Here is a 15,116-nt window from a genome sequence, read left to right on the forward strand (position 1 = left end):
ACAAAATCAATTGCACACATTTAAAACAAAGTTTGTTTACACTTTGACAGCAATAGACAGTTTAATTATTGACATGCAAGGTGACATTTCAATGAAGTTTTCAGTTACTGTTGCCATTAAAAGAAATTAGTACCATTACTTTTCCGCAACATGGCGAGGGTTTTTATGTTCCTGGTCAGGCTATAAAGTTTTAACTATTCATCATCATCATCTCAGCCATAGGACGTCCACTGCTGAACATAGGCCTCCCCCAATGCTTTCCATGTTACCCGGTTGGTAGCGGCCTGCGTCCAGCGCTTTCCTGATACCTTTAACTATTACCTTGTTAGGTTTTTAAAACCTTGTTCAAACGTCTCCTAAAACATAATAGACGGCGCTTGTTACCGCCCGCACCACCCCCGCGTACCCCGCTACACCACCGAGCACATGCGGCCGCTGCCCCGGGGGAGAGAGAGAGGACTGACCGATAGCTCGCCCGCGTAATGATACCATTTTCTAATTTCATGGATTTTTCCATGAAAATGTATGGTCGTGTTTATATTATTATTTTTTTGCATCAGTGGCCTACTACCAGCCCTGAGATTTGCGTTGTTTTACAAAACCACACCCTGTATATTCTGCAATAACTAAATTTTAATTTTAACGTCTCAGAAGGTGCTTTGTAGTGATTAGGTAGATCGTACTATGTCGTGAGCGTATGACCATGCAGCTTGATTTGGTAATTAATTATTCACGTAACTTGTTAGAAGTGGATACAGGAATGTTACGGGGTTTTCATTAAAATAAATTAAACCAAATTATTATAAAACTTTATTTCAGCCAAAAGCTTAGAATTTCTAGAAGATAGTACCTATCTGTTGATACACATTGATTCACTGAAGTTAGAATGGATAATGGAATGAACATGGTTACTATGGTCTTATAAAAGTTTGCCTTACTCATATGGCAGCAGAACACAACAAGAAAGTATTTGTTTAAAAATAGCAGAAGACTTTACTCGGGAGAACATAGATTTAGATATCTGTATTTTAATCAAGTTACAATTTACAGTAAATTCATTATTACAGTTTGTTCTGAAGGAAAACAAAGATGATTTATAACTCACTGACATTAATATTATTGAAAGAAAAAGGATAAGTACTGGAATTATAAAAACATACAAAATTATAAAAATAACCAAAAACAGTCTCAATAGCTATTTAACAACTAAACTCCTCAACAACTTTCGTCGCACTGATCTTGAGGGATGCAGGTACCATTCTTGGCTCTCAAGAACGATTTTTTGCAAACGCAGCCCCCTTTACAAGTAGTTTTGTCATATTTTGGACAAGTAATTGTTATGTCTTTGTCAACACACTTCTGGGGGCGACACAAACCATTGATGCAGGTCGAGTATTCTTCATTCACTTTACATGTTTGTTCTGAAAGAAATGAAAATAAAAAAAATATAATTAAATAAGATACTCTTGCATACAAAATAGATAAAACAGTTGATAGGAAAATATTATTTGCAGACAACATATTATTATGTTTGAAATGAAAATATGAATGGCAGTCAACAATAATGTCATAAAATAAATTAAAGAATTAGAAAACAGAAGAATTAATAAAATGTACACTTAATTTCCATGTAATATTTCTCATATTTTATCAAATGAAATGAAATAGTTTATTCAGTACGTAGGCCCTTTCCAGGGCACATAAATACACGTCCCAAATATTGCTTGCCCTACCACCACTTCGGGACAACATATGGGATGGTAATGAGAAGAAGTGGCGGAAGAAACTCAAACAAAACTTTTAAACTTACCTTTGCACTTGTTTTTCGAAATGCATATTCCTTGTGAATTTCTGTAGTAGCCCTTTAAGCATCTACACGCTGGTTTACAAGGTACCACGATGCCAATCCTAAATTTAGGGCATGTCGCATTTTTCAAATAGTCAGTACAAGTTTCTCCAGGGCAAACTGGCGGACAGGATTGGTATTTTTCATTTGGACCATCACAGGGGAATGGAGCTAAAACAAAAATGATGTTGTGTTAAGATCGTTCAACAAAACTTGAGACGAACATGACACTGATGTAACATTTGAATACAGAACACAAACAACACCATTACCTTGGACGAATAAACCTCCAAGCACATTACACATTCAAGTTCAAATATAGAATACCCTCGCTAACTACCACGCTCTTGTTAAAAAATGACTGAAAGTGAGACAGACAGCACTTGTCAGTTTGACTACGCAACGCAAGATATCATCGCGTCATCGCAGACAGGGGTTAAAATTTTCACAGTTAAAATCTTTGCGCTGATGGGCTTAACTCTCGTTGAGCGACCTACTATGCTTTTACCAAGTTCTCAATATGACTTCTAAAACATGATTTGATTTATGGACCTTAGTTAAGTTAGTAGGTACTTACGACATTGAGCTGTAGCTATACATTTTCCGGTTTTCCTGTCTCGGTGTCTATTGAATCCACACACACATCTTGGTGAAGGGCACTTTTTAGGAATTGGACAAGTTAGAGACGAGTTCCTAGATTTAGGACAATATTCTGCATCACATTTTATTGGTGGACAAGTGGATAAAATTTCACCCTCTGGACACGCTGCAATCATAGACATAGTCATATTAATTATCATAAAATAACTTTCATTTGCTGAACATTCAAAGAATTTATGGTCTTTGTCCCTCTGGCAGGGTGCGACCTAGGTTTTGAATTTCTTGTGTAATTTCATCATCATCATCATCATGTCAGCCATAGGACGTCCACTGCTGAACATAGGCCTCCCCTAATGCTTTCCACGTTGATCGATTGGTAGCGGCCTGCATCCAGCGCTTCCCTGCTACCTTTACGATGTCGTCGGTCCACCTTGAAGGCGCAGCGTGGGACGTCCACCTACAAGGTGGACCGACGACATTGTGTAATTTAACAGCGGAAAAAGACAGAATTCTTACTCAGTATATGCGTGTGTGTGTACATTGTTTATTGTTAGCAAATATACTCAACATCAAATAAACCGCACCTTCCGCGACGCGGACTTTAACGATTTTCTTCTGACACAATCATGGTACCCCAACAATATTAGTATTATTTGAAAGCCCAATAAATATTATTAAAGAAAAACACATTTAATTTCTTAATAATAAATGATTAACATATACTACCATAAATGTGACTTAAAAAACTACCTCACTTTGGGCCAACCTATTATGGGATCAATTAGACCAATTTTTATGGTTATAAAACCAAATAATGATCTCACGTGTCCTCTTTAACAGATGGATAGCGATTAATCCCAACTTAACAGTTTTATAGCCATAAAGGTTGGCTCAAGCGTAACTACTACCTATTTTTTTAAGAAGTGACACTGGATCCTTCTAAAGACACATTTTTGGGGTAAAAACCTTTCCTTTAATGAAATGAAGGTTAGAACTAGGCTTTTAAATGGTGCAAATATTGGTGGGAAGTGGGGATGAATACGTTTGAAAATGCTTGTCGCGGGAGGTGCGATTTATTTGATGTCGAGTGTAGTTGTGGTAACTTGTAATGAAGAAAGTGAAGTTTTTGACGTATATAGCAAATATATTTTTCTAAGATTTAGGAACACGAATAATAATCTGAAAATAAAAATGTGTTGAAATGTTAAGTAAAGTGTTTTATTGTTCGTCATTGTGTCCAAGCGCTTATTAATCACATTAGTAGTTCAATTTGTCCTATGTTGTAAGTGTATGTGTATCGTTTGTGAATGTTTGAAAGTGTCAAGTACTAACTCTTCATCATTACTCACTCTGCTCACACTGGTCTTCAGGCACACATGTGCCGTTCTGAGCTCTCAGATAACCCTTTTGGCAAATACATCCAGGAGTACAGGTATCATCAGATATCAATGGGCAGTTCAAAATTTTGTCTTTGTCAGCACAGCTTTGGCCGCAAGCACTATTGGCACATGTTGAGAATACTTCATTCACTTTGCATGTTGGTGCTGGAAAAAAATCTAACTTATATTTTTGTTTTCACGTCCAATATTATAAAATGTCCAGATATAAAGAGCCAATTTACTTGTGTACCATTTGCCACAATTTCACTCCTTTCATTATGACTATCCCAATTCCCATCACTACTAGCACCACCATCATCATCACCATAGAACGTCTACTGCTTTAGCCCTTTCTTTATAATTTCAGAACAACTATACATATAGATACAAGCGCCATGCTTCCAGCAAGGTTCTGTCATTTTTATCAGTTCGTCATAAATACCGTCACAGTGCCCTTGACAACTAGCTGAATTATTAAAGATGTAAGATGTAAAAAAAGAGTATTATACTAACTGCATTTCTCTGGCAAAACGCATTTATTCAAGTTGCCGTCGAACACATAACCTGGTTTGCAGTCGCAACCGTTCAAGTTGCAAATGAGGGGGCATACTATAGGATCTGTTCTGTTGTAAGTATCACAAGTGTTGCCACAATGCACTCCACATCCAGGGACGGCGTTCTCATCACCTCCACATGAAGCTGTGAAAAATATTATTAGCAATAAGTATACGAGTATACTTGGTAATTTTACACAATTACTTCTAGCCCCATCATCTCTCCAAGCGTATACAGATGACAGCACTTCACTTACTCTGCTCTTCACACTGATTTTCAAGCACACATGTGCCATTCTGAGCTCTCAGGTAACCGTTTTTGCAAACACATCCCGCAGTACATGTATCGTCAGATATCAATGGACAGTGTACAATTTTGCCTTTGTCTGCACAGTTCTGGCCGCACCTACCATTAGCACAGGTTGAGTACTCTTCATTCACTTGGCATGTTGGTGCTGAAAAATAATTATTGAGCTACATTTTGGTTTTGATTACCGAACCCTTTATTTTGATTACTCGGCGTGAAATATTGCATATTTAATTAGAGAGTAGCGTCATTTTAGTTGTGGAACAATGACTGGGATTCTATCCATTTTATAATTATAATCATCACCACCACTATCATCATCATCATTACCACTTTCACCGTCACCACTACCAACATCATCACAATCATCACCTTTATCAAAAATGTCTATTGCTTCAGTTCATCCCTTAGTTTCGGAACAACTGGACACAGACAAGCGCCTTGCAGCAGCAGAATTAGGATCCATGATGGCCTACCATCATATTAAATTTTTAGATGTTAGATGTAAAACAAGGACAGAATAGGTAGCGAGCCTCTAGCCTGAGGCGGAGCTGCGGACGAATGTCCAAGCTTGGACAATAATTCGCGGCTCCGTTTCATTGGGCTCCGGTGGACACCGTTGGGTTTTAGTGGGTACTGGCCATCCCCATCGACCATTGGGTATTCGCAAAGCATTTCTCGACGTTAAAGAGAAGGCACTTACAACAATTCTTCGGCAAAACACATTTTTTCACGTTGCCATCGTACACGTAGCCTTTCTTGCAGTCGCAGCCGTTCAGTTTGCAAATGAGGGTGCACACTATATCTGTGCGGTTGTAGGTGGTACAAGTGTTTCCACAATTTCCTCCACATCCTGGGACAGCATTATCGTCGCCACCGCATGATGCTGTGTTAAAAGAATAGTTCAGATAAGTAAATATCTTCGGGAATTTCATACAATGCCTTCTAGTCCATCTAAGCCAGTGGTTCTTAACCGGTGGTCCGCGGATCACTGGTGGTCCCTGGAGGCATTCCAAGTGGTCCACGAAATGCACTTGCACACCTTGGTCAAAACCACTTTTAACTGATTTTTGCAGTCAAATTGGTTTTGACTGATTATGAGGTGGTCCCTGACAAGACAGAAATTTGGTAAAATGGTCCCTCATGACCTAAAGGTTAAGAACCACTGATCTAAGCAAAGGTGGTATGGATTATGGAAATCCTGTGTGTAAAACGAATAAAGTAGTTTTTATAAAATAGCATGTTAAAATTTAGTATTATTTGTATGATGTTAATCAGTGTTTTCTTGATTTGCTATGGTTCATTCAAAGGTAATATTTATTTATTTATTTATTTAGGTTCACCATCAACTATTACATCAATATTTGCACAGACACTTTGACAATTCAATAATGTAAATGTATAGCTATATTAAGGTAAACACCGCTTACATAATATTTAATGTTTGCTAATTATTTAAAGGAAAGAAAAGAAAACAATAAAAAGTCTGTTAATCATTACAATTTACAACTCATTCAAACATGTTCAAAAGTCTCCATGACTGCCTTTCTAAACTGTTGACGGCTATCAAATAATAAATCCACCGCCACACTGTGCTCATTCAATAACTTGCATAGACGAGGAATTGTGGAGCTCCTACCCGGGACGGTTTTGCGATGGGGGGCACTAAAGGGTGAGATCGGCTTGCGGGGGATCGTGCGTGGTACGCGAAGATTAAATTTACTCAGGAGTTGGCTGCTGTCAACCCTACTTCTCATGATGTTATGGAGAAAAACCAGGTCAAGCAAGTCCCTTCGCTGATTTAGTGTTTGCATTTTGAAGTGCATGAGCCTTTCTCCATAAGATTTAAGTTTTTTTGTGAGACCAAAGGAGCTTGACAGATGCCAAAGAAATCTCTTCTGTACCCGTTCTATTGGTAAGGAGTGAACCGCATAATGAGGTCGCCACACAACGCTGCAGTATTCCAAAGTGCTACGTACAAGGCAATTGTAGAGATTAATGCGTGTATAGGGCTTATGGAATACCTTTCCGTTACGCATGATGAACCCTAGCATTTTATTGGCCGTACTAACTATGCCGTCGATGTGCTCAACAAAGGTTAATTTTGAATCGAACGTTACTCCCAGATCTTTTAGCGATTTCACTTCGCTGAGAGTTGTGCCTTGAATGTGGTATTTAGATGGAATAATCTTTGTATTTCTAGTGAATTTTATGTGTCGGTCATTCTCCGGATCTGGATTATTTTGTTGATTACCCCGACCTTTTTTATTTTTGAATTTAGAGTAAGTTTAGGTAAAACATTTCAAAATAGACATTATTACGAGCATATTTTTTATATTGGCCCATCTGTAGCAAGCAGGAATAAAAAGTTATGCGACATCAAAATTTTCATGGTCGGGGTAATCAAAGTTGGGAGTCAGAGTAATCAAAAATAAAACAAAATATTTTATTTTCTAAGGTTTTTTTTAAGTTATGGTAAAATAAATGTTATTATAACTAGCCATTTGTTATTTTGATGTATAAACGACAATATTGTAAAGTTTCAACAAAATCTGTTTAGTAGCTGTTACGTAAAAGAGTAAAAAACATACATATACATCTATATATATAAAAGAAAGTCGTGTTAGTTACTCCACTTATAACTCAAGAACGGGTGAACCGATTTAGCTGAAAATTGTCAGGGAGGTAGTTTAGAGCCAGGAGAAGGACATAGGATACTTTTTATCCCGTTCGAAATTAAAAAAAAAGTCTGCTTATTTATTGCCATTAAGGCGGAACAAAGTTCGCCGGGTCAGCTAGTTATACATAAAATATAATATTAGTGACTCAATGTCCTATGTCTCCTATATGGGACAGAAGGCGTCCACAACAGTCCTCCATCGCATTCGGTCTTGAGCTTCGTGTTTGATCTCGCTCCAAGTCTTAACAGTGCGCCGCTATGTTTTTTTGGCGCGACCACGTTTGCATTTTCCCTGGGGGTTCCAATCTAGAGCCTGCTTGGGGATGTGATCGGGGTCCCTTCGGAGAGTGTGGCCGATCCAGTTCCACTTGCAGCGTTTATTCTGCTGAAAGATTGGTATTTCGTGGCAGCGTTCCAAAAGTTCGTCGTTTGAAGATTTTGGAGAATTCGGCGAAGACAGCGGCTGAAGAAGATCTGCAGCTGGTGCGAGATAACCTTAGTGACCTTCCACGTTTCACGCCCATAGAGCAGAACTGGTTTGACGTTGGACCCGAATATTTTGATCTTGCTTGGGTCAATTTCCTTGACTGCCATACGGCTCGAAGTTGTGCGAAGGTAGCTCTGGCCTTGGCAATGCGCGAAGTGTCCTCTTCGGTACCTCCAGGCTCTGAAACGATGCTCCCGAGGTAAGTGAAATTGTGGACTTGTTGGACATCCTCTGCACCAAAGGTGTGTAATTCCTCAATCCAGATCGCATCTCTTGGGTCTTCCGGTACTGATACCCTTGCTTTACCCTTTTTTCGGCACAATAATTAGAAGCCCCTTATGCAAGACGTCTGGGAGTTCCTCTTCCATCCAGATGTTTTCGAAGACAGGTGTCAGGACGTTAACGGCGGAGTTTACATCGGCTTACAGCATTTCAGCGGTGATAAGGTCGAGTCCAGGGGTCTTGCCAATTTTGAGGGATAATATTATGTATTAATAGGAGATAGGATTTCATTTTAGTAAAGGGTAATTTTGCTTATTAAACGTTATTTAGTTAATCATTCATTAGTAAAATTACAGTATTATTGATTACTCGGTGACAAAAGTCGGGGTAATCAAGGTCGGGGTAGTCAAAAAATTAAGGTTTATCCTGAGCCCTGCCCAATCTGTAAGTTCAATCCCATATGTTTTAATACACAAAAATGCGGTTACATGGACCATTATTCCTGTACATTCTCAAGAACTTTCCATGTAAAGAAACCTAAAAAAATAGGAAAGAGTAAGTCAATCGTGCACTGAACCAAGGTCGGGGTAATCATATTCTTATCTCGATAACTCCGAAATCCTGCGACGAGTTGCATTACCGATCACCTCGGCACGCAGGCCACCACTAAAGGTTCACGGGGGAGGATAGAGCTCGTTTCTAAATTGCGTAGCTAGGGACGTAGGCGCACATTAGTGACGTGTCGGGGTAATCACGGTTAACGCCCGGACACAACTTCAAATAGTTATTTTACAAAACCTTTTAGTCATATAGTTATGTCGTATTTAATTTATCAATGTTTATTTAATCAGTAATCGATTACATAAGCATTGAAAGCGGTAATAATAACGGATTAATTTATACGAGCAAATTTGTTCTGAAATCGGGAGCGCGGACACGTCGTGGTAATCAATTTTTGACGACTTACGATTTTTTTTAAATTACTTAATTAACTATTATTAACTATCTCTGTGGTTTAACAACAAGAACCAAAGTTATACTATTAGATAAAAATATTTGTTACTAAAATATTATGATATTCGGGTACTTTTTGGCCCCGGACACGTGATTTTCTTGGCCGGTGGAATGACCCGTGTACACATTTTTTAGAATTTAATAGCATGCCGTTTGAGTTGCACCAATAAGCCAGGGCATTAAGGTCACGTTGCATCATGGATACATCATCCGTACAGGTTACAACTTTTATAAATTTTAGATCGTCTGCGTATAAAAATGGTGTAGAGTTCTGAAAACACATAGAAACGTCGTTGATGAATGTATTAAAGAGAATAGGGCCCAAATGGGAACCCTGAGGAACTCCTGAAGTTACATCTTTATTGCCCGATTTGAAGCCGTTAACAACAACATGAAAAGTACGGTTCCTAAGGTACGAAGCCAGAAATTGCAAAACATTACCTGAAAAACCATATAACGCGAGCTTTTCAAAGAGAATATTGTGGGGGACGGAATCGAAAGCCTTACTAAAATCAGTGTAAATGGCGTCAATTTGTTTATGTGCATCTACCTCGGAAATAATTTCATCGAGGTAGAGTACTAGGTTAGTATTTGTAGACCTACCTTTGACAAAGCCATGTTGGTAATCAATAATAAAATGGCTAAAGTGGCGTTCGATGTATGGATAAACTAATGATTCCAGAATTTTTGAGAAAGTTGATAAGATAGAGATAGGCCGATAGTTTTTAACTGAGGTAACGTCATCGCTTTTGAATATCGGAACAACTTTGGATTTCTTCCACAACGAGGGAAATTCACCATCCGTGAGAGCTTTGTTGTAAATTAGGTAGAGCGGGAAAGACAAACTTGAAGCGCAGTTTCTTATAAAAAGCGGTGGAAAGCCATCGGGACCTGCTCCCTTAGTCGGGTCCAGTGATTTAAGTTTTTCTTCAATCTCCTCCCGGGTTACAGTGATAGAGGATAAGCTTTCGCTTTGTGCATGGAGGAATTGAGAAATATTGTAATCAGAGAGCTCTACATCTGGGGTTTCACTATAAACCGAGGCAAAGTAATTAGAAAACATTTCACAAATTTCAGGAGTATCATTCGCCACTCTACAACTATCTGTCATCTCTGCAGGATAAATGCTGGCGGCGTTACGCTTTGATTTGATGTACGACCAAAAATACTTTGAATTTGTGTTTATTCTCTCCTCCATCCTAGCGACATACGCGTTAAAGCAGTCTTTAGCAATTGATTTGCAGCGTTTATTTAATATATTAAGTGTTATTTTGTCGATTGGATTTTTGTATTTCTTATATCGGTTCCAAACTCTATCCCTCTCTCTAAAACTTCTTATTGTACTACGACTAAACCAAACCGGATAATTTTTAGTTTTTTTGGGCTTAAATGAGGGCACATGTTTATCTATAAGTTCGTTAAGTATATTGGTGAAGACTTCTACCATTGAGCTAGCGCTTTCACAGCACGAGAAGAGCTCAGTCCAGTTAGTTCTGTCTAAAAGTTGTATTATGGCCTCGTAATCCCCCTTAAAAAAGTTACGTTTATAATACTCTGGTTGCATTTGGCATTGATGACAGCACTTGATGATAGCCTTATATCTAATGGTGGGTGATGTGGGTCTATTTTGCATATGACATAGAGTCCTCGCGGAGTAAAAAATTTTTGTCAAATGACAATTTAATTGGATTGTTAAACAGTAGGTACGAACAAGCATGAAAATAAGCACACGACACCCATTTGGTCTTCGACGAAAGTATTGACCGATAAAAAGTTTGTAGTCTCCAGGGACTCTTAGTATAAAAATGTACTTACGACATTCTTGTTGTGGAATACAAATTCCTTTATCATTTCTCAAGTAACCAGGATTGCATAGACATCCGGGGCCTGAAGAGCAAGGTCCAACGCCGGGGCCTACTGTAGGGCATGGTATTGGGAACCCAGCTTCTTTGCAGGTTTTAGGTTGGCACGTACCAGCGGGACATTCTGAGAGGTATTCGTTTTTCTTGCATTTTCCTAAAAGGTAAATAAATTTAAATTGTGAAAAGAGGTGCAAAAGTGTTAGAAGAATAATTTTATGTAATAGAAGAATATTTGAAATTGCCTACAAAAAGCCTTCGTATTGGAACTGCTTTTAATTCAATATATTCTTTGAATGAAACACAGATTTAACTGACCACTGATTACTTGGGTCGTTGCCGATTTGATATTTGCAACGCGTACCCTTGGTAGAAATGGTGTGTTGTGTGTATTTCAAGTAAACTCAGAATCGCGTTTTGCCAGTTCTTAAATATTCTGTAATTTGATAGATTTGATATACCGTGAAGGCTGCAGGTGTGCTTCATGTCTCACAAATTAAATAAACACAGCCAAGGTCTCACCAAAAAGGTGTTTTTCGATGAGAGAAATTTTAATTCTTAATAGGTATAACGCCAATTAAAGAAGGCAAACAAATTGCAACTGAAGCTTGTTGTCAAGTCATGGTAAAAATACGGGAGGTTAGCAACGAGCTGCCTGATCAACAAAATAAACGTACCTACTTATAATTTGCATACATTAATTTATTTTGTTAAACAAGTGTTTCAATAGTCGCAGAACATTATCAAAGTGTGCTTTCCACTGACGTACCATCTGTGTATTTGTCTATTATAATGTTTTCCATATGTTTTAGGTTAGCTCAAGTGGTTAGCTTAGTTAAATAACTGAAATAAACAAAGTAATAAATTACATTATTTTTAAATACCTACCTATTAAGAAACACGATTAAGATCAAGTGACTCACATTTTACATTTTAAAATTAAATATTCTATCTCGATTACTTTTAGTTTATATCAAAAATTTAGTACTTCAAAATGTGTGTGTAACGAACGAGTGATGTGATACTAGGTATTCTGTGATTATCAGTAGATTGTCTGCGGATTGCTCTAAAGAAATCGTTCTAAGCAGACTTTTGTCTCACTGGTAGATTTTATTCTGTGATTGATCAAAATATTGAAATAGAACCAAATAGAAGCCTCAATTTACGTTTGAATTGGAATGCAGTTTACAACTAATCCTTTATTTTCACGAAAACTCTATTGATATTGATGTTAGTATAAACCTTGAACATACTTGGACACTTCTCTATCGGTACACAGGTGTCGTTGTCAAACGATGCTCTCAGGAACCCTTCTTTGCATTCACATTGTGGTATGCACTGGAAAGTGTCTCTACATAGAGGAGGTGTGTCAAGATCACTACAGTAGTGTTTCAGGCATCCATCGCGGCCACATTTGGAAAATTCTTCGTTTGCTTTGCATTTTGGAGGAGGATCTGTGGAAAAAGGGTTTCTTTGACTGCACTTATAGATGCGAGATAAGCCTGAGCCAGTAAAAGAGCTATTTAATAAAAATGATCAAGAGGAATGCATCTACAAGTATCAAGAAAATTACGTAAATGAATAATCTTGATTTCGTTTTTTTGAGCCAAATAACGTCCACTGCTGGAGATTAATTTGGCGCATTTGGTTTAGTCTGATGTTGGATTTTTAGCACCCGACTCTAATATAAAACTGAATGTACCTATCATAAGTTTTTGCATTACTTGACCAGATCAATTAAAATGCACTACATACTTACCACATTTTTCGCTTAGGACGCAAGTTCCGTTTTTGGCTCTCAAGTATCCTGGTGCGCAAATGCATCCTGACTTACACACTTTAGGGTGCACACACACTACTGGCTTGTTGATATCTGAACATTTTTGCTTGCCACATCCACCGTTAATGCAATCGCTGAATACTTCGTTCTGCTTACATTGAGGTGCTACAACATTTGTTTTCATTGAAAGTTCCATAATTTTACTTTTCCAACATCTTGAAGATCAACCACAATTGAGTGGAGTAAAAAAACTGGTGTTTTATGTATTAAAAATGGGGTAGGGTATGTTGCGAATAAAAAAGACAGATTTGGAAAAACGAAGATCAGGAAAAAAAATATAAAGACAAAGGATTGAATTCAGTTTTAATAGAATATTATTTTATTTATAACATTTGCCAAAAATTTATAAAATGACCAAGTCAACATAATATAAAATCACAATACATGATGATGTTATATCTAATGGAAATTAATTTAGAAAAAGTTTAGATTATAAGGTTCAAATTCAATTGGGGAAGCTTGGAAGTTGTATTATGCGCAGTACATTCTTTACGACAATATTACTTACTGCAGTCTTCGGGCAGCACGCACTTTTTCAGATTATCGTCATAATAATAGTCTCTGCCGTTTATGTCGGATCTGCAGTCACAAGCGTTGGAGTAGCAGATCAAGATGCAAGCTTTTGGTTCAGTCTGGTTTACGTTGGAGCAGTGCCTGTTGCAGTTGACTCCGCAGCCGAGGGTTGCGTTCTTGTCACCACCACAGGATGCTGTGTAAGAAGAACAGGTGTAATTTTTAGTCCAGTATAGTAGAGGACTTGAAGGAAGTACTAGAAAGGTCGTTCTGAGAATATTATGATTGTGACAGAGTGCTGGTTATTATCTACTATACTTATAATAAATCTGTAGAGAGGTCAATTCTGTACATGAAATATATTTTCAAAATAACTATCAGGGGGTGATTAGTGATCGATACTGATGCAACCAGTAAAATTTTTGTCTGTCTGTCTGTATGTTCCTTATAGAAACAAAAACTACTTGACGGATTTTAACGAAACTTGGTACAATTATTCTTCATACTCCTGGGGAGGTTGTAGTATACTTAGAAATTCAGACGGGAGTGGGAATTAGCGGGAAAATCCTTTTGTATCAAAAATCTAAACCGCTTAAGTTAGACGCTTGAAATTTGGCATGCAGGTACCTTAGTAAACTTAAAGCTTAGTTACAACAGGATATTGCAAAATTCCCACGGGAACTGGTGTTAGCGGGAAAAAACATTTGTATGAAAAAATCTAAACCGCGTAAGATAGATGAAGGTGGTAAAACTAGAATAAATCTCGTGAATAAAATGTCAATGTTTATATTAACTAAAGATCTGACGAATGTTTTTTTCCACTATAGTCTACAACCATAATGGGCTTTATAATCACAAGTTCGGTGATAAATATTTGGACGGCAAGTTGTGGTCATATGGAAGATTGAGTAGAATATATTATATTGTATGTGGCTTGCGCTTGTTAATTCTTCCATCGATGAATATGAGCCTTAAGGTCTTTTCATATTTTGCTCACTATCCTCTTGATAGCCTGTAGGGAACTTATATGTCATTCTGATTACTTCATAGCTCTGGAGATAATAATATCTGATAATCTGATATTAAAGTCACTAGTTTTTTACTTACGGCATTCGTTCGATTGAATACATCTGCCATTTTCGTCCCTCAAATAGCCGTCCCTGCAGACACACCCTGGTTTCCCTGGACAAGAGGCTCCATCTTCTCTGGGAGTACAATTTTTAGGGAATCCAGCTTCGTCACAGGTTTTAGGACCGCACAGAGTTTCTGGACACGGGTCGTATCTCTCGTTTGTAGGGCACACTGTTAAAAAATACAATTTGAAAACTCCGCTTGATGTTTTGTTTTTTTATGAACATATTTTCGCCAATACTGGTAAAATTGCCAGGTTTTGACTGAGATTCTTTAAAGTAAGACGGACGAATAATCCAGACAGCTGAGGAAGCTACTTTATAACTTTTATATATCCTTGAAGAATTGATTTGGTATAAAATTAAATATGTTATAAAAAGCCTAAATTTAATAATTGTTTTACTAACCTGGGCAGTCTTTGATAGGTATACATTCTCCTTTGTAGTCTCTCGCGTAGCCTTCCTCGCAGTAGCACATTTCGTTGCACTTCACGTTTATAATCGGGCAATTAGTTTGATTTTGTTCCTTTATAGTATCGCATACGTTGTCACAAGCACCGCCGCATGAGTAGTACTCGTGAGAACCAGTGCATCTCGCTAGAGCAAAAAAAACATAAATAAATAAATTGAAATAGATTAGCGCCTGTGTTGAATTTAAATTTCGAATTTTTTTATGAACATTTTT

The 15,116-nt window shown here is 37.7% G+C and overlaps 1 protein-coding gene across 1 annotated transcript in view; it reads right to left on the reverse strand.

Moving 5' to 3' along the window:
- Window positions 1–797: 797 nt before the first annotated feature.
- Window positions 798–15,116, reverse strand: part of LOC135071351 (zonadhesin-like) — a 41,509-nt gene continuing 27,190 nt past the window's right edge. The window contains exons 34-46 of the mRNA XM_063965142.1: window positions 14,840–15,028; window positions 14,409–14,603; window positions 13,297–13,497; window positions 12,708–12,893; window positions 12,202–12,402; window positions 10,905–11,105; window positions 5,390–5,572; window positions 4,637–4,834; window positions 4,339–4,524; window positions 3,796–3,990; window positions 2,424–2,612; window positions 1,811–2,017; window positions 798–1,421 (exon numbers count right to left, since the gene is read on the reverse strand). Of these exons, the coding sequence (XP_063821212.1) occupies window positions 1,216–1,421; window positions 1,811–2,017; window positions 2,424–2,612; window positions 3,796–3,990; window positions 4,339–4,524; window positions 4,637–4,834; window positions 5,390–5,572; window positions 10,905–11,105; window positions 12,202–12,402; window positions 12,708–12,893; window positions 13,297–13,497; window positions 14,409–14,603; window positions 14,840–15,028 (2,537 nt within the window). The 3' untranslated portion in view covers window positions 798–1,215. The remainder of the gene's footprint in view (window positions 1,422–1,810; window positions 2,018–2,423; window positions 2,613–3,795; window positions 3,991–4,338; window positions 4,525–4,636; window positions 4,835–5,389; window positions 5,573–10,904; window positions 11,106–12,201; window positions 12,403–12,707; window positions 12,894–13,296; window positions 13,498–14,408; window positions 14,604–14,839; window positions 15,029–15,116) is intronic.

The sequence above is a fragment of the Ostrinia nubilalis genome, chromosome 4 (assembly GCF_963855985.1).
Source record: "Ostrinia nubilalis chromosome 4, ilOstNubi1.1, whole genome shotgun sequence".
NCBI lineage: Eukaryota > Metazoa > Arthropoda > Insecta > Lepidoptera > Crambidae > Ostrinia > Ostrinia nubilalis.